This window comes from Ranitomeya variabilis, chromosome 8 (genome assembly GCF_051348905.1).
Source record: "Ranitomeya variabilis isolate aRanVar5 chromosome 8, aRanVar5.hap1, whole genome shotgun sequence".
NCBI classification, from domain to species: domain Eukaryota; kingdom Metazoa; phylum Chordata; class Amphibia; order Anura; family Dendrobatidae; genus Ranitomeya; species Ranitomeya variabilis.
In genome coordinates, this window is record NC_135239.1 from 108,049,862 (window position 1) to 108,068,803 (window position 18,942).

The 18,942-nt window shown below is 44.3% G+C and overlaps 1 protein-coding gene across 1 annotated transcript in view; it reads right to left on the reverse strand.

Moving 5' to 3' along the window:
- Positions 1 to 18,942, reverse strand: part of LOC143788703 (flavin-containing monooxygenase 5-like) — a 95,214-nt gene that overhangs the window by 65,416 nt on the left and 10,856 nt on the right. Inside the window, exon 2 of the mRNA XM_077278534.1 lies at positions 14,849 to 15,204. Coding sequence (XP_077134649.1) covers positions 14,849 to 15,204 — 356 coding nt within the window. The remainder of the gene's footprint in view (positions 1 to 14,848; positions 15,205 to 18,942) is intronic.

Below are 18,942 nucleotides of genomic sequence, written 5' to 3' on the forward strand. Positions count from 1 at the left end.
AAGTTGAAGTTGGAAGTTGAAAGTGAAAAGAACTGTGCCTAGTTTTAGAAGGAAACTTGTAAGTGATTGTTTGGTTATCAGTGTGATTGAAAGATTGGTAAAAAAATTCACCTGCTTAAAGTTGAGTAATTGATATGTATATATATAGCAAATTGAGGATCAACAGAGGAGGTAGCCAACTGCACGGCTGATGTAGTAGGTGAGAGTCTTCCTGCTACAGTCAGCTTACGGCACATAGGTGGTGTAACCTTGCCGTTCCATGGAGCTGAGCTAGCCAGCTGATCTACCGGGTGACAGGTGGTGTAACCTTTCCCTGCTTAATCCTTTAGGTCTACCGGGTAATAGGTGGTGTAACCTTTCCCGCTAAATCTTGACACTCGCTCTGACTTGTCACGTGTGGCCGCCTGGTGAAGGCAAGGCACACTAAAAAGGGCATTTGCAGAATAAAGGTGAGTTGTTTGAGCGAATAAGTTGAAGCCATGGGCAACTTGTTCTGTGTGCAGTCAGGGCCCCCAATGGGATCCAGAACCGCTGTACAGATTGAAAAAGGAAGCAGTGAAAGATGTGAGACCAATATTGAAAAAGGCAAAAATGCCGGAGTGTGGATGTTTGGATGTACAAAAAGGCACAGACAAGGGAAGAAAATAGCATGTGAATAAATGGCGTCTGAGAGAGTGCAGCAGGACGGAAGTAAGGTGTATTATGAATGTTTTGATGCTCAAAAATCCAACTATGACCAACACATTACTGCTACTGTCATACCTCTGTATAACCAGAGACCCAGACAAGACAGATGGACTTGTAAACATTGGGTCAGACAACCCCAGACTGGAGAAACACTTGAATGATCCATGCTGCAACCCGACCTAAGTGAATTACACTGAATCCTGTCCAGACAAGATCACATGTAGTGACATAAGAAGCTGACACAGTATAGTGGGTAGTGGGGACATTAACTTTTGGGAGTAAGCTGACAGTAATCCTTTTGGGAAGGAGCTGTAGACCAGCATGTCATGTCACCCCCAACTGGTCATCTAGTCACCCCCACCACCAGAGAACCAACCACATTGGGTATGGTAAGACGGATACAGGAGTATTATCCCTGGAGGCCCTCTAACTAGCTAGCTACGCTAAACATTTGGCTGACCCTGAGAACCAACCTTTCCCATTTTACAGACAAATAACGACAATATGATGGCCGTGAAGTGCACCTGAGCAGACCTAGAGAGTTGGTGAGCACAAAAGCAGGTGACGTACTAGAACGCAAATTAAGACTTTTACAGATGTGACAAAAGGAGAGAGTGTAGAAATGTACTTTGGACAGTTACAGCTGAAATGGGCAGACATGGGGTACAGTCCCATAAACCCACTCGATGTTAAAATATTGGTAAATGCATTCATTGACGGTATGACAAAAGGCTTACGAGATGCAGTACAGACAGCCAGACCTGAATGGAGAAATGTAGATTCAAAAGATCTCCTGAAAGTTGCTAAAGGAGTTGAACAAACTAGGACAATAAGACGACGTGTCATGTATGCTGGAGTACAAGGAAAACAGTAAAGACGTAGTAAGGGACCTAAGGACTTAGAAACAGTGAAGTACTGGAATTGTGGAGAAAATGGACACACAGACCAATCTTCCACCTCCTTCACCTTCAGACTAGGAAACTGACAACCCAGTGACAAATGTGTGCCCTGTTTTTGTCCCCTCTGGACCTGGTCCTGCCTTGATGACCACCATACCAACGCCAGGAGGGAAAGAGACATAATTCTTGATTGACACTGGGGCAGCCGGAACTGTGGTACACAAAGACTTGATAATGCCAGGCATGATTACTGATGAGACTGTGGAATGTGTGAGGGTAGAGGGACAAGCGACTGAAGCCCCTATGACTAAACAAATAAGACTAGAATCACGAGACAGCCAAGAGGTGCTTACAAACTTATTGTTAGTGACAATACCCCTATGACTTTGCTGAGAGCAGAGTTGAGTGCTGTCTCGGCCACTATACAGTACTCTCCTGTTATGACCCCAATGGCGAGGGTCTCAGAGGAACGTGGAAGTCTGCAGAATACAAAAATCCAGCTCATAGGGCAGTGGTAACTGGGTTGACCATATATCTACTCCTAACGCCAACACTAGAAGTAGCCGGGGATCATTCCTACGTTGATTCTAGATGACACGCGCCAGCCGGAGAATCTAGCTACCCCTAGCAGAGGAAAACAAAGACCTTTCTTGCCTCCAGAGAAGGGGACCCCAAAGCTGGATAGAAGCCCCCCACAAATAATGACGGTGAGGTAAGAGGAAATGACAAACACAGAAATGAACCAGGTTTAGCACAGAGAGGCCCGCTTACTGATAGCAGAATAAAGAAAGGTAACTTATATGGTCAACAAAAACCCTATCAAAATCCACACTGGAGATTCAAGAACCCCCGAACCGTCTAACGGTCCGGGGGGAGAACACCAGCCCCCCTAGAGCTTCCAGCAAAGGTCAGGATATAGATTTGGAACAAGCTGGACAAAAATACAAAACCAAAACAAATAGCAAAAAGCAAAAGGCAGACTTAGCTGATATAACTGGAACCAGGATCAGTAGACAAGAGCACAGCAGACTAGCTCTGATAACTACGTTGCCAGGCATAGAACTGAAGGTCCAGGGAGCTTATATAGCAACACCCCTAACTAATGACCCAGGTGCGGATAAAAGGAATGACAGAAAAACCAGAGTCAAAAAACTAGTAACCACTAGAGGGAGCAAAAAGCAAATTCACAACAGTACCCCCCCCCTTAGTGAGGGGTCACCGAACCCTCACCACGACCACCAGGGCGATCAGGATGAGCGGCATGAAAGGCACGAACCAAATCGGCCGCATGAACATCAGAGGCGACCACCCAGGAATTATCCTCCTGACCATAGCCCTTCCACTTGACCAGGTACTGAAGCCTCCGCCTGGAGAGGCGAGAATCCAAGATCTTCTCCACCACGTACTCCAACTCGCCCTCAACCAACACCGGAGCAGGAGGCTCAGCAGAAGGAACTACAGGCACAATGTACTGCCACAACAAGGACCTATGAAATACATTGTGAATAGCAAACGACACAGGAAGATCCAGACGAAAAGATACAGGATTAAGGATTTCCAATATCTTGTAAGGCCCAATAAAACGAGGTTTAAATTTGGGAGAGGAGACCTTCATAGGAACAAAGCGGGAAGAAAGCCACACCAAATCCCCAACGCGTAGTCGGGGACCCACACCGCGGCGGCGGTTGGCAAAGCGCTGAGCCTTCTCCTGTGACAACTTCAAGTTGTCCACCACATGATTCCAGATCTGCTGCAACCTATCCACCACAGAATCCACCCCAGGACAGTCAGAAGGCTCCACATGACCCGAAGAAAAGAGAGGATGGAAACCAGAGTTGCAGAAAAAAGGCGAAACCAAGGTGGCGGAACTAGCCCGATTATTAAGGGCAAACTCAGCCAACGGCAAGAATGTCACCCAATCGTCCTGATCAGCAGAGACAAAACACCTCAAATAAGCCTCCAAAGTCTGATTGGTTCGCTCCGTCTGTCCATTAGTCTGAGGATGGAAAGCAGACGAAAACGACAAATCAATGCCCATCCTACTACAAAAGGATCGCCAGAACCTGGAAACGAACTGGGATCCTCTGTCTGACACAATATTCTCAGGGATGCCGTGCAAACGAACCACGTTCTGGAAAAACACAGGAACCAGATCGGAAGAGGAAGGCAGCTTAGGCAAAGGAACCAAATGGACCATCTTGGAGAAGCGATCACATATCACCCAGATAACGGACATGCCCTGAGATAGCGGAAGATCAGAAATGAAATCCATGGAGATATGTGTCCAAGGTCTCTTCGGGACAGGCAAGGGCAAGAGCAAACCGCTGGCATGAGAACAGCAAGGCTTAGCTCGAGCACAAGTCCCACAGGACTGCACAAATGACCGCACATCCCTTGACAAGGAAGGCCACCAAAAGGACCTGGCCACCAGATCTCTGGTGCCAAAAATTCCCGGGTGACCTGCCAACACCGAGGAATGAACCTCGGAAATGACTCTGCTGGTCCACTTATCCGGGACAAACAGTCTGTCAGGTGGACAAGACTCAGGCCTATCAGCCTGAAATCTCTGCAACACACGTCGCAGATCCGGAGAAATAGCTGACAAGATAACTCCATCTTTAAGAATACCAACAGGATCAGCGACTCCAGGAGCATCAGGCACAAAGCTCCTAGAAAGAGCATCGGCCTTCACATTCTTTGAACCTGGTAAATACGAGACAACAAAATCAAAGCGGGAGAAAAACAATGACCAGCGGGCCTGTCTCGGATTAAGGCGTTTAGCAGACTCGAGATACATCAGATTTTTGTGATCAGTCAAGACCACCACACGATGCTTAGCACCCTCGACCCAATGACGCCACTCCTCAAATGCCCATTTCATGGCCAACAACTCCCGATTGCCCACATCATAATTTCGCTCGGCAGGCGAAAACTTCCTAGAGAAAAAGGCACAAGGTTTCATAACAGAGCAACCAGGGCCTCTCTGCGACAAAACGGCCCCTGCCCCAATCTCCGAAGCATCCACCTCAACCTGAAAGGGAAGTGAGACGTCAGGCTGGCACAAAACAGGCGCCGAAGTAAACCGGCGTTTCAACTCCTGGAAAGCCTCCACGGCAGCAGGAGCCCAGTTAGCTACATCGGAGCCCTTCTTGGTCATATCCGTCAAAGGTTTCACAATGCTAGAAAAATTAGCGATAAAACGACGGTAGAAGTTAGCGAAGCCCAAGAACTTCTGAAGACTCTTAACTGACGAGGGCTGAGTCCAATCAAGAATAGCTCGGACCTTGACTGGGTCCATCTCCACAGCAGAAGGGGAAAAAATGAACCCCAAAAAGGGAACCTTCTGTACACCAAAGAGACACTTTGAGCCCTTGACAAACAAAGAATTTTCACGCAAAATTTTAAAGACCAACCTGACCTGCTCCACATGCGAATCCCAATTATCAGAAAAAACCAAAATATCATCCAGATAAACAATCAAAAATTTATCCAGATACTTCCGGAAAATGTCATGCATAAAGGACTGAAAAACTGAAGGCGCATTGGAGAGCCCAAAAGGCATCACCAAGTACTCAAAATGACCTTCGGGCGTATTGAATGCGGTTTTCCATTCATCACCTTGCTTAATGCGCACAAGGTTGTACGCACCACGAAGGTCTATCTTGGTGAACCACTTGGCACCCTTAATCCGGGCAAACAAGTCAGACAACAGCGGTAAAGGATACTGAAATTTGACAGTGATCTTATTTAAAAGCCGATAATCAATACAAGGTCTCAAAGATCCGTCCTTTTTTGCCACAAAAAAGAATCCCGCACCAAGAGGGGAAGAAGACGGACGAATATGTCCTTTCTCCAGAGACTCCTTGATATATGAACGCATAGCGGTATGTTCAGGTACCGACAGATTAAACAGTCTTCCCTTAGGAAATTTACTGCCTGGGATCAAATCTATAGCACAGTCACAATCCCTATGAGGAGGCAGTGCACTGGACTCAGACTCACTGAAGACATCCTGATAATCAGACAAATACTCCGGAACTTCCGAAGGCGTAGAAGAAGCAATAGACACAGGCAGGGAATCCCCATGAATACCACGACAGCCCCAACTTGAGACTGACATAGCCTTCCAGTCCAGGACTGGATTATGGGTCTGTAACCATGGCAGCCCTAAAACAACCAAATCATGCATTTTATGTAAAACCAGGAAACGTATCACCTCGCGGTGTTCAGGAGCCATGCCCATGGTAACCTGTGTCCAATACTGCGGTTTATTTGCTGCCAATGGTGTAGCATCAATACCCCTAAGAGGAATAGGATTTTCTAATGGTTCAAGAGTAAAACCACAGCGCTTAGCAAATGAGAGATCCATGAGACTCAGGGCAGCACCTGAATCTACAAACGCCATGACAGGATAAGATGACAGTGAGCAAATCAAAGTTACAGACAGAATAAATTTAGGTTGCAAATTACCAACGGTGACAGGACTAACAACCTTAGCTATACGTTTAGAGCATGCTGAGATAACATGTGTAGAATCACCACAGTAGTAGCACAAGCCATTCCGGCGTCTATGAATTTTCCGCTCATTTCTAGTCAGGATTCTATCACATTGCATTAAATCAGGTGTCTGTTCAGACAACACCATGAGGGGATTTGCGGTTTTTCTATCACATTGCACCGAATTAGGTGTCTGTTCAGACAACACCATGAGGGAATTTGCGGTTTTGCGCTCCCGCAACCTCCGGTCAATTTGAATAGCCAGTGCCATAGTATCATTCAGACCTGTGGGAATGGGAAAACCCACCATAACATTCTTAATGGCTTCAGAAAGGCCATTTCTAAAATTAGCGGCCAGTGCACACTCGTTCCAATGTGTCAGCACGGACCATTTCCGAAATTTTTGGCAATACACTTCAGCCTCGTCCTGCCCCTGAGACATAGCCAGCAAGGCCTTTTCTGCCTGAATCTCAAGATTGGGTTCCTCATAAAGTAAACCGAGCGCCAGAAAAAACGCATCAAGATCAGCCAATGCCGGATCTCCTGGCGCCAGCGAAAAAGCCCAATCCTGAGGGTCGCCCCGTAAGAACGAAATAACAATTTTTACTTGCTGAGCAGAATCTCCAGATGAACAGGGTCTCAGGGACAAAAACAATTTACAATTATTCACGAAATTCCTAAACTTAAACCTGTCTCCGGAAAACAGTTCAGGAATCGGTATTTTAGGTTCTGACCTAGGATTTCTGATAACATAGTCTTGTATGCCCTGCACACGAGAAGCCAGCTGGTCCACACTTGTAATCAAGGTCTGGACATTCATGTCTGCAGCAAGCATAGCCACTCTGAGGTAAAGGGGAAGAAGAGAAAAAAAAAAACTCAGAATCTTCTTTCTTATAATCCCTCTTCTGCAATGCATTAAACATTTAATACTGGCCTGGCAAACTGTTATGACCCCAATGGCGAGGGTCTCAGAGGAACGTGGAAGTCTGCAGAATACAAAAATCCAGCTCATAGGGCAGTGGTAACTGGGTTGACCATATATCTACTCCTAACGCCAACACTAGAAGTAGCCGGGGATCATTCCTACGTTGATTCTAGATGACACGCGCCAGCCGGAGAATCTAGCTACCCCTAGCAGAGGAAAACAAAGACCTTTCTTGCCTCCAGAGAAGGGGACCCCAAAGCTGGATAGAAGCCCCCCACAAATAATGACTGTGAGGTAAGAGGAAATGACAAACACAGAAATGAACCAGGTTTAGCACAGAGAGGCCCGCTTACTGATAGCAGAATAAAGAAAGGTAACTTATATGGTCAACAAAAACCCTATCAAAATCCACACTGGAGATTCAAGAACCCCCGAACCGTCTAACGGTCCGGGGGGAGAACACCAGCCCCCCTAGAGCTTCCAGCAAAGGTCAGGATATAGATTTGGAACAAGCTGGACAAAAATACAAAACCAAAACAAATAGCAAAAAGCAAAAGGCAGACTTAGCTGATATAACTGGAACCAGGATCAGTAGACAAGAGCACAGCAAACTAGCTCTGATAACTACGTTGCCAGGCATAGAACTGAAGGTCCAGGGAGCTTATATAGCAACACCCCTAACTAACGACCCAGGTGCGGATAAAAGGAATGACAGAAAAACCAGAGTCAAAAAACTAGTAACCACTAGAGGGAGCAAAAAGCAAATTCACAACACTCTCCTGAGGGTATTACAGTCACAAGTTCCCTTTCATATAAACACTTGGGGCAGATGGACGCCAGGGTCTTCCACGTGCACATTATACCACAGGTAAATCATGCCCTATTATAGCTACACTTAATTCCATTCATTTGCCAGTTTAGAAGTTTCCTTACACAAGATGGTATAGTTACCGTGTATTTCTAGGTTGTCTTCATATGATATATAGTTTTTTAGCCATTCATTATATCGGCTCAAACCCTAGTCACTGTTTATTTGTCTTTTCCACTTCTTACACCTTATCGCAAGCAACTGGCATTGATATTTGGTATTTTTCAAATCCCTTCTTTTTGTATTTGAAACTGTTGGTTATGAATTTATATAGGGCTGCTACTTTCTTAGAATAAGCTTGTACTTTGCTGTGGCCTATGGCATTGTGCTCCCCCATTTTATGACTCGGCACCTTTCGGAATTATATATATATATATATTTTAATATATATAATTTTCTTTTGGTAACATATTTTGTGAATCAAATTTAGTTCTTAAGGGGTACTCTACCCAATCAAATATGGGTATAAATAATATTTGGACATTAGTGTATGATTTATATAAACACTTGTGTAATATTTCAGAAATGGTGTATATGGCAAGAGTAGTGAAAGTAACACCCGACACCAGAATGTCAGAGGACAGGGAAAAGAGTCAGGTACCAGACACCGTTTGGGCAAGGGGAAAATCTGATGTGGGTCGGCTGCCCATTCCCCCTGTCATGATAAATTAAAAGAAGGAACCACTCCTCTTTGGTTAAAGCAATACCCCTTGATCCTAGTCAAATCAATGGCCCTGAGCAAGGATATTAAACAGTATGTTAAGGCAGGGGGTATCTTCCCCCTGCAACATCCCTTTGTATTCCATTAAGAAGAAAAAAAAAGGATCCATGGGTTCCCCTGACACTTACAGAATAGTTAATGACTAACGGGCTATTAATGATGTTACAGTGAGTGTGACCTCAATTGTCCCTAATACACTCACCGTACGGTCACTGATCCCAGCTACATCAAAATGTTTCACAATCACTGATTTGGCAAATGCATTCTTCACCTCTTCCACAGATTGTACTACTACAGTACGTGGAACACCTCCTGCTCTGCTGCCCGGACCAGATGTCCTTGCTGTGGCTTTTTAGCAGAAAAGGGTTGCAAAGTCTCACATGACAAACTACAGTATTGCAAACAAAAGGTGACATTTTTAGGCCATGATATTTCTAAAGGTATAAGACTCCTGAATAAAAGGAAAAAAAAACAAACAGGCAGTGCTGACACAAAAGCATAGAGGGAAACAGAGTGATTAGAGGGCCTCCTACGTGTGTCCGTGCTGTAAGAGCTGCTGTATTACTGCTAGGCATGTGAGCTTACACTGACTTTTTCTTTTGACAATTTGTTCCCCACATGACATTAATGCCATACTCATACAAGTTCAACCAAAACACCTGTCTATGGATAGACAGATCAGACTTGAATGTGCTCTAATACTAATTCCTGACTAATTCCTCAAAAGACATAATGTTCTGAATCCAGCCACTCATCTGCCTGTGGATTCAGGAAAGGAGGAATTGGTGACAGCGTTGGAAGAAAAAAAAAAAGGGAGAGTACTCTGGTACGTTGACATGACGCATGAACATGCATAGGAACTGATGAGTCAGGAGACAGTGGGTTTTACATATGTTCGTGGAAAAAAACCTGTTCCCAATGCATATTCTGAGGTTTTTATTTTTGTAGATGGCTCCAGATACCACCAGGATGGGCGGTTCTACACTGGACATGCAGTAGTATCCTCACATGAGGTAATCCGAGCTGAACCACTCCCTCCTCACATGTCGGTGCAGGAGGCAGAGTTGAAGGCACTCACTGAGGCGTGTAGAGCTGCTGCAGGTAAATTCGCTAATATTTACACAGATTCGAATTGTGTATGGGGAATATCCCATGATTATTGCCCTATCTGGAGAAGCAGAACGTTTCTTACATCAGCCGGTAAGCCCATTAAAAATGCAGAGCTGGTGAAACAATTAATGGAGGCATTGATGTTACCAGTCCAGGTTGGCATCATCAAGGAAAAAGCACACATGAACGGTGACTCTGTGGAGGTAGAGGGCAACAGAAGGGCGGAGGAGGCTGCTAAAGTAGCAGCAAGGCGGCCTAGGGAGCAGTGGACGGTGGCAGGGAGTCATCGTATTCCAGCCACACTGAGCCTAGATGTCCTGAAATCCCTCCAGCTGCCCAAACAGAGAAGGAACACTGTGGAAGAATGGGAGCTGAGCTGAACTCAGAAAGAGTATGGGATAATAAGGATAAATTGTATATACCAAGGTTCCTGTTCCTAATTATGGTGCAAGCAACACATGGCCGCACTCACACCTCAAAATGTCACATGGGTCCATGGTAGATGCCTTCTGGATCGCTCCTGGTTTCAGTTCGCAGCAGCAAAGCTCGTACAGTCATGCCTCATCTGTGCACAGCACAACCCAGGTAAAACAGTAAAAAAAATCCCTAAGAAAGCGACACCCAGGCCTCTCTACCTGTTTTAGAGACTGCAGACTGGCTACATACAGCTACCCAAGGTAGGAGTGTGTGGAAAAAAATGTCCTAGTATGTGTAGATCTCTTCTCTGGTTGGCTGGAAGCCTATCTGGTAAAATCTGCAAATGCTAAAACTACTGCAGACAAACTGATGAAAGAGCTGATCTGCAGGTATGGTGTCCCAGAAATCATAGAAAGCAATAGGGGCACACACTTCACGGGAGAAATAATGAGGGAAGTCATGCAGGCCTTGGGAGTACAACAAGCATTTCATACACCATATAGGCCACAAAGTAGTGGGAAAGTGGAGAGACTAAATGGGACACTTAAACTGAAAATTCAGAAGGCCATGGCAGACACAGGAAAGAGCTGGGTAGAGTGCTTGTCTCTTGCACTCTTTTCAGTCAGACACACTCCAAATAGAAAGACAGGCTTGTCTCCTTTTGAAATCGTGTTTGGTAGTGCCCCAAAGACTGGTCTGTACTTCCCACAGGTGCTACAAATGCAACATGGTGCTATGACAGCTTATGTCCAGGCCTTGCAGGAAAGACTTAATGTGGTGCATAAACATGTGTTTTCATCCATTCCAGATCCTAATGAAAGTGCAGATGTGCATCAGCTGAATCCAGGTGATTGGGTGGTTATACGCAGACACGTGGGAAGGAGCCTTGACCCATGTTTTGACGGCCCTTTCCAAGTCCAGCTGACCACATCCACCTCGGTAAAACTTGAGGGAAAGCCCACCTGGATCCACGCCAGTCACTGCAAGAAGGTCCTGTTACCAGCAGAATGACTGTTCTCCTAATTACCTTGCTGGCAGTGAAAGGATTACTGCATTTTACAAAGACACAGGATAAACTTTTAAATGTTGACTGGGACAACAAGCTTATTCAACATCATGCTCTGCTTATAAAGGACATGGAAGGGCAGAAACCAAAAGACTGTTGGATCTGCACACACAGCCCAGTATCTGCAGGGGCTATGCCATACTTAGCCTTACCTCTGGAGCCATGGCAGGTACTAACCCCACACTGCATACACAATGAGACTTGAACTCAAGCCAAGTTTTGGGGAAAAGATGTGCCCCGTGATATATCTGCCTCTTTGGCTATAATCGGATGGACCGCTAATCCCTGGTTTCAGTTTAATATAACACGGTCTAAGGTTCAAATGTGGTGGCGGGAGTATGATTCAGACGTTGGAAATGTGGTCGCCAGGAGGAGGACTGAAATCCCTCATTCGGACCCCATTCCCAACGATGGACTATGGTTCAGTCTTCAAAACGCTGGAGCAAATACCTGTGGTGAAGACAATAATTGTTTCCGTATATACACTCATGATCAAACACGAGTTAACGAGACAGTGTACCAAGATGGTGTTGAAGGCTGTAAAGCAGCTATGAGTAAAACACTAAAGGTACCTTCACACTAAACGACGCTGCAGCGATATCGACAACGATGCCGATCGCTGCAGCGTCACTGTTTGGTCGCTGGAGAGCTGTCACACAGACAGCTCTCCAGCGACCAACGATGCCGAGGTCCCCGGGTAACCAGGGTAAACATCGGGTTACTAAGCGCAGGGCCGTGCTTAGTAACCCGATGTTTACCCTGGTTACCATTGTAAATGTAAAAAAACAAAACAGTACATACTCACCTTCTGCTGTCTGTCACACGTCCCTCGCCGTCTGCTTCCCGCACTGACTGTGAGTGCCAGCTGTAAGGCACAGCACAGCGGTGACGTCACTGCTGTGCTCTGCTTTCACTTTACGGCCGGCGCTCACAGTCAGTGCGGGAAGCAGACGGCGAGAGACGTGTGACAGACAGCAGAAGGTGAGTATGTACTGTTTGTTTTTTTTACATTTACAATGGTAACCAGGGTAAACATCAGGTTACTACGCCCCGGCACTGCGCTTAGTAACCCGATATTTACCCTGGTTACCACTGTAAAACATCGCTGGCATCGTTGCTTTGGCTGTCAAACACGACAATACACGCCGATCTGACGACCAAATAAAGTTCTGAACTTTCAGCAACGACCAGCGATATCACAGCAGGATCCAGATCGCTGCTGCGTGTCAAACAAAACGATATCGCTATCCAGGACGCTGCAACGTCACGGATCGCTATTGTTATCGTTGTAAAGTCACTTAGTGTGAAGGTACCTTAAGGAAAGAAAGGGGTAAATGTACATATGGTATAAGCAGAAAACAAATGAATAATACTTGGTGTGCCCATAAAGCTATGTTGGGACTTTTGAGTTTATACCAATGTATACAGACCCCTGGTCACGTTTGTGTTCTCCCAGAAGGAGTATTCTTGGTATGCGGACATCATGCATACAGGTGGGTGAGCCCAGACATAAGGGGGGTTTGCACTCTTGCCAAACTAACACCAGCCACCTTCATAGTTCCGCATAGTAAAATAGACACAGCAGCGGTCCCAAGTCACACCTTGTACAGAAGGGCTGCAGACAATAAGCCCCGCTCAAATGGTAGACCGCATCTAGTAGAAATGGGAATAACAAATAAAATATTCAGTAGTATACTAATATACCCCTTCATAACACAAATGTGGGATAAATTAGTGGAGGCTACTGACTACCTGGACGAACAGATTTTTCAGATTCTTGAGGTTCTTAATGAAACTAATACAATACAGAGACAATTAATCATAGTTACTAACCAACATACTATAGTACTCGATTACCTGACAGCAAAGGAAGGAGGAATGTGTCAAATAATTGGTCCCACCTGTTGCAATTATATTGACCCTGCTGGCAATCTCCAGATCAGGGCTAGTATAGATAAAATAGGTGAACTTAGAGACCGATGGTTAAACCAACACAGTGCATACAGAGACTCTTGGTGGGGGAACACATTTTCCTTTTTAAATCCAGCAAATTGGTTTAGTGGCCTAGCAGGATGGATTTCTGGCATTATACAGACTTGTATGCAAATTTTGTTGCTTTGCTTATTGTTTTATGTAGCCGTAAAAGCGCTAATATATGTATTACTTAAGCTATGGAATAATGTATGTGTAGAAAAAAAATCTAAGGCTGAACCTTCTGTAGTGTATCATAGGCCCCGTATAGCCACTGCTGATGGGGGAGGTGAGTGTCCACACTGAGGGTGGATGGGCGAAGCAGGTAGGAAGTCCCCTTGTGGGTACTAGACCCATGAGACAGTAGCTCCTTTGTGGACATCAGCTGACCCCGTAGCAGAGGTTATACCATTTACAAAAGGGGGACATTGATATAGAAGGGTTAATAGTTTGCCTTTAATTGCCTTTTGCCTTTAATTGTTAGAATTACTAGAATCTGTTGACACAGTAGTCTGATGGTCTCCTTTCAAGGAGACTATACTTCTTATCAATGTATGTTCTTAATAGTCAGTCACAACTTGTTCTGGGTGCATGGTAAATAAAGTATGACCCTGGGCGATGGTGGGGGCTACATGGCTTACATTGAAATGCATTTGTTGTAAATGGTATAAAACTTTGCCTTGTTTTTTGTATATCAGATAAAAGTGACTTGCTCACAGGATATGTGTGCGGTGTCCTTTGTCTCCAAGCTTGTAAAATGACGGGCGTAACCTCCTGATTTGGCCTCACTGGTGATCTGGCGTACTGACATTGGGTCAGAAGCAAACAGCTACGACAATGGCAGGCTGCATTGTGCGACCATGCAGCCTGGCATCCAGCAGAGAAACTGAGCACCGTGTTCTCTCTGAACTCCTATTACCTATCAGACGGCACCGACAGCCTGAGAAAGTTCTCCTGCTCACGGTGCCATCTGACAGGTCCTGCGAGTTCATGGCCAATGAGCTCACTTCACCTATTTGACGTCAGCGCGAGCACCGTGGGAAATTTTCCCACGGCTCGGCGCTGACGTGAGATTACAATTGCAGCATCCGATCCGAGCTGGAGAAAAAAGACAGATGAACTCACAATGATAAAATAACATTGGTCTGAATTCAATCCAATTTTTTATTGGATTGCATTCGTCAGATTTCATCACAAGTGGGATTCAGCCCTTAGGCTTGTTCACACATGGCTTTTTTTTCCACATTTTTCCTGCACGTTTATCAATTCTAAAAAACGCTGCACTTCCCAGTACTAGCAAATTAAAATTTAAAATCTGCTGCATGTCGATTCTTTCAGCATTTTTGCAGCATTTGGTCATGCATTCAAATGAATGGGGAAAAAATAAAATAGTATAAAGGTATGTAAAAATGCAACTATTTTATGCAGCGTTTTTCCTGCCAACATTTGAGTATTTGGAGCAGATTTTTCTGCAACAAAAACCAACTGTGTGCACATGCCCTTACCTAGTTTGTTCATTTCTACAATTCAAAACAGTCTTTAAGAGGCTGGACAAAAACTTCATTATCAGTATGCTCTAACTATCTGTAACTTAATAGAAAACATATGAATGTTTATTGATGATGAAAACAGCTAGCAATACCCACTTTGTACTATATGCAGTAATGTGTACTGTTCAGCTTTATACCTTTAAACACCCGGGTGGCCAGACGACACTGAAGCTCAGATATTGGCATGATGGCGCCTTCAGGCTGAATGAGTCCCACTACTGCTAGTGTGGGCTTTTCCAAATGGTAAGGAAACATATATTTGTATAAGGAAACCTTGTTTTTCTGAACACTGAGAACAGATTCTTCACAAAAAGAGAAAGAAAAACTGTATCCAGTAGCAAAGATGACGGCATCAATATTTTCCTCTATTGTTCCATCTTCAAAGATGACACCAGTTTCTGTAAACTCCTTGATATTTGGCCTAACTTGAACAAATCCAGATATGATGCGATTTGGAAGGTCATCATTGACTGTTGGATGTTGGCCGTTGTATCTGTGAAACATTATCAACACATTAACCCCTTAGTAACTGGGCAATTTTTCAAAATCAGACATGTGGCAATTTATATAGCAATAACACATTCGGTGACTACACTGATTGTGGCTGATGCAGGAAGTTGTCAGCTATAGTGTAGAGTCGACAGATACAGGATTGTCACTCGTCGGGCGATGCTAGTATATTATATCGCAGGTCAGTAAAAAGACGAATTGGTGGTCTCTAAGGGGTTAAATATATTTCAGGCAGTAAAAATGACTAAAATGGTTGCTGAACTTGGATTTTAAAAATCACAACAAGAAAATAGGCATAAAATAAGAAATGTTGTTTTTATTGACGGCTGTGCAAAATCCTATAGACAGACCACCAATATTTAACTCTCTGAAAACCCATTTATGCTTTACCTTGGTTCTAATCTAGTGAAAAATCTGATGTGGACATCAGTCTGTCTGTCAACAGCTCTTACATCCATCAAGCTATCATTTGATTTTAATAAAATACTTTCCTTTAACCCCTTTACCCCCAAGGGTGGTTTGCACGTTAATGACCAGGCCAATTTTTACAATTCTGACCACTGTCCCTTTATGAGGTTATAACTCTGGAACGCTTCAACGGATCCCGGTGATTCTGACATAGTTTTCTCATGACATATTGTACTTCATGATAGCAGTAAAATTTCTTTGATATTATCTGCGTTTATTTGTGAAAAAAATGGAAATTTGGCGAAAATTTTGAAAATTTTCCAATTTTCCCACTTTGAATTTTTATGCAATTAAATCACAGAGATATGTCACACAAAATACTTAATAAGTAACATTTCCCACATGTCTACTTTACATCAGCACAATTTTGGAACCAAAAATTTTTTTTGTTAGGGAGTTATAAGGGTTAAAAGTTGACCAGCAATTTCTCATTTTTACAACACCATTTTTTTTTAGGAACCACATCTCATTTGAAGTCATTTTGAGGGGTCTATATGATAGAACATACCCAAGTGTGACACCATTCTAAAAACTGCACCCCTCAAGGTGCTCAAAACCACATTCAAGAAGTTTATTAACCCTTCAGATGTTTCACAGGAATTTTTGGAATGTTTAAATAAAAATGAACATTTAACTTTTTTTTCACAAAAAATTTACTTCAGCTCCAATTTGTTTTATTTTACCAAGGGTAACAGGAGAAAATGGACCCCAAAAGTTGTTGTACAATTTGTCCTAATACCGATACCCCATAATGCCGATACCCCATATGTGGGGGTAAACCACTGTTTGGGCGCATGGCAGAGCTCGGAAGCGAAGGAGCGCCATTTGACTTTTCAATGCAAAATTGACTGGAATTGAGATGGGACGCCATGTTGCGTTTGGAGAGCCCCTGATGTGCCTAAACAGTGGAAACCCCCCAATTATAACTGAAACCCTAATCCAAACACACCCCTAACCCTAATCCCAATGGTAACCCTAACCACACCCCTAACCCTAATCCCAACCGTAAATGTAATCCAAACCCTAACCCTAACTTTAGCCCCAACCCTAACCCTAACTTTAGCCCCAACCCTAACTGTAGGCTTAACCTTAGCCCCAACCCTAGCCCTAGCCCTAACCCTAGCCCTAACCCTAACCCTAGCTCTGACCCTAGCCCTAACCTTAGCCCTGACCCAAACCCTAGCCCTAACCCTAGCGGGAAAATGGAAATAAATACATTTTTTTAATTTTTTAATTTTTCTCTAACTAAGGGGGTGATGAAGGGGGGTTTCATTTACTTTTATAGTGGGTTTTCTAGCGGATTTTTATGATTGGCAGCCGTCACACACTAAAAGACGCTTTTTATTGCAAAAAATATTTTTTCCATTACCACATTTTGAGAGCTATAATTTTTCCATATTTTGGTCCACAGAGTCATGTGAGGTCTTGTTTCTTGCGGGACGAGTTGACCTTTTTACTGGTAACATTTTCGGGACATTTTTTGATCGCTTTTTATTCCGATTTTTGTAAGGCAGAATGACCAAAAACCAGGTATTCATGAATTTCTTTTGGGGGGACGTTTATACCGTTCCGCGATTGGTAAAATGGATAAAGCAGTTTTATTTTTGGGTCAGTACGATTACAGCGATACCTCATTTATATCATTTTTTTATGTTTTGGCACTTTTATACGATAAAAGCTATTTTATAGAAAAAATTATTTTTCCATCGCTTTATTCTGAGGACTATAACTTTTTTATTTTTTCACTCATGATGCTATATGGCGGCTCGTTTTTTGCGGGACAAGATGACGTTTTCAGTGGTACCATGAATATTTATATCCATCTTTTTGTTCGCGTGTTATTCCACTTTTTGTTTGGCTTTATAATAAAGCGTTGTTTTTTGCCTCTTTTTTTTTATGGTGTTCACTGAAGGGGTTAACTAGTGGGACAGTTTTATAGGTCAGGCAGTTACAGACACGGCGATACTAAAAATATGTAGTTTTATTGTTTTTTTATTTAGATAAAGAAATGTATTTATGGGAGCAATATATATATATATATTTCTTTTAGGAATTTTTTTTTATTTTTTTTTACACATGTGAATTTTTTTACACTATAACATTGCCTCGGGGGGGGGGGGGGCATCATGTTATAGAGTAAGATCACTGATTTGACACTTTGCTGTGCACCGTGTCAGATCAGCGATCTGACATGCATAGCTGCAGGCTTACCAGCGCTTGCTCTGAGCAGGCGCTGGTAAGCCACCTCCCTGCAGGACCCGGATGCAGCCCCGCGGCTATTTTGGATCAGGCCTGCAGGGTGGAGGAGGTAAGAGACCCTCGCAGCAACGCGATCACATCGCGTTGCTCCAGGGGTCTCAGGGAAGCATGCAGGGAGCCCCCTCCCTGTGCGATGCTTCCCTATACCGCCGGAACACTGCGATCATGTTTGATCGCAGTGTGCCGGGGGTTATTGTGCCGGGGGCAGTCCGTGACCGCTCCTGGCACATAGTGCCGGATGTCAGCTGCGATAGTCAGCTGACACCCGGCCATGATCGGCCGCGCTCCCCCCGTGAGCGTGGCCGATCTCATATGACGTACTATCCCGTCGGTGGTCATACGTGCCCACCCCACCTCGACAGGATAGTACGTCATATGTCAGAAAGGGGTTAAACGGCTCTAACTACAGTTTCTATATATCACATGCGAGAAATACGGCCGAGTCTCGCATGTTAATACCTGGCATTGCCTCCGTTACTCAGGAGCGGAGCGTGCAGCTGCATGTATTGCTATGTGGCCACGCGCTCCGCTCCTGAGTGATGGTGGCAATGCCGGGTATTAGCATGCGAGACTCGGCTGTATTTCTCGCATGTGTGATCCTGGCCTTAGGGAAAGTTCTGCTTTTCAGTCTAGCTTAAAATCCCCCCCTCATATACAATCTGTAGGATAATAAATAGGGTGCTCAGCATGTAAGCTAGTTTTGCCGTAATTTAGCTACAAATCTGGCACATTTATATTTGTTTGGCTAAAAGGAGTAATCCAGGTCTTTTCCCCTCCATAGGTAAATCAGAGGCATTGCTGATGTGGTGTCGACAGGCACTTGCCAGGTCACAACAGGTTGATCACACAGAATACACAATGGGATACTTGTGTGGCACTCCAGGAGTTCAGGTACCACAATGGTATTGCCTTCCTCTCGGGGAGGGTGATGCCATGACTGGAAACAAGGAGAATCCCTTTGGCAGGTACATCCAAACGAAGAGGAAAGCAGCAA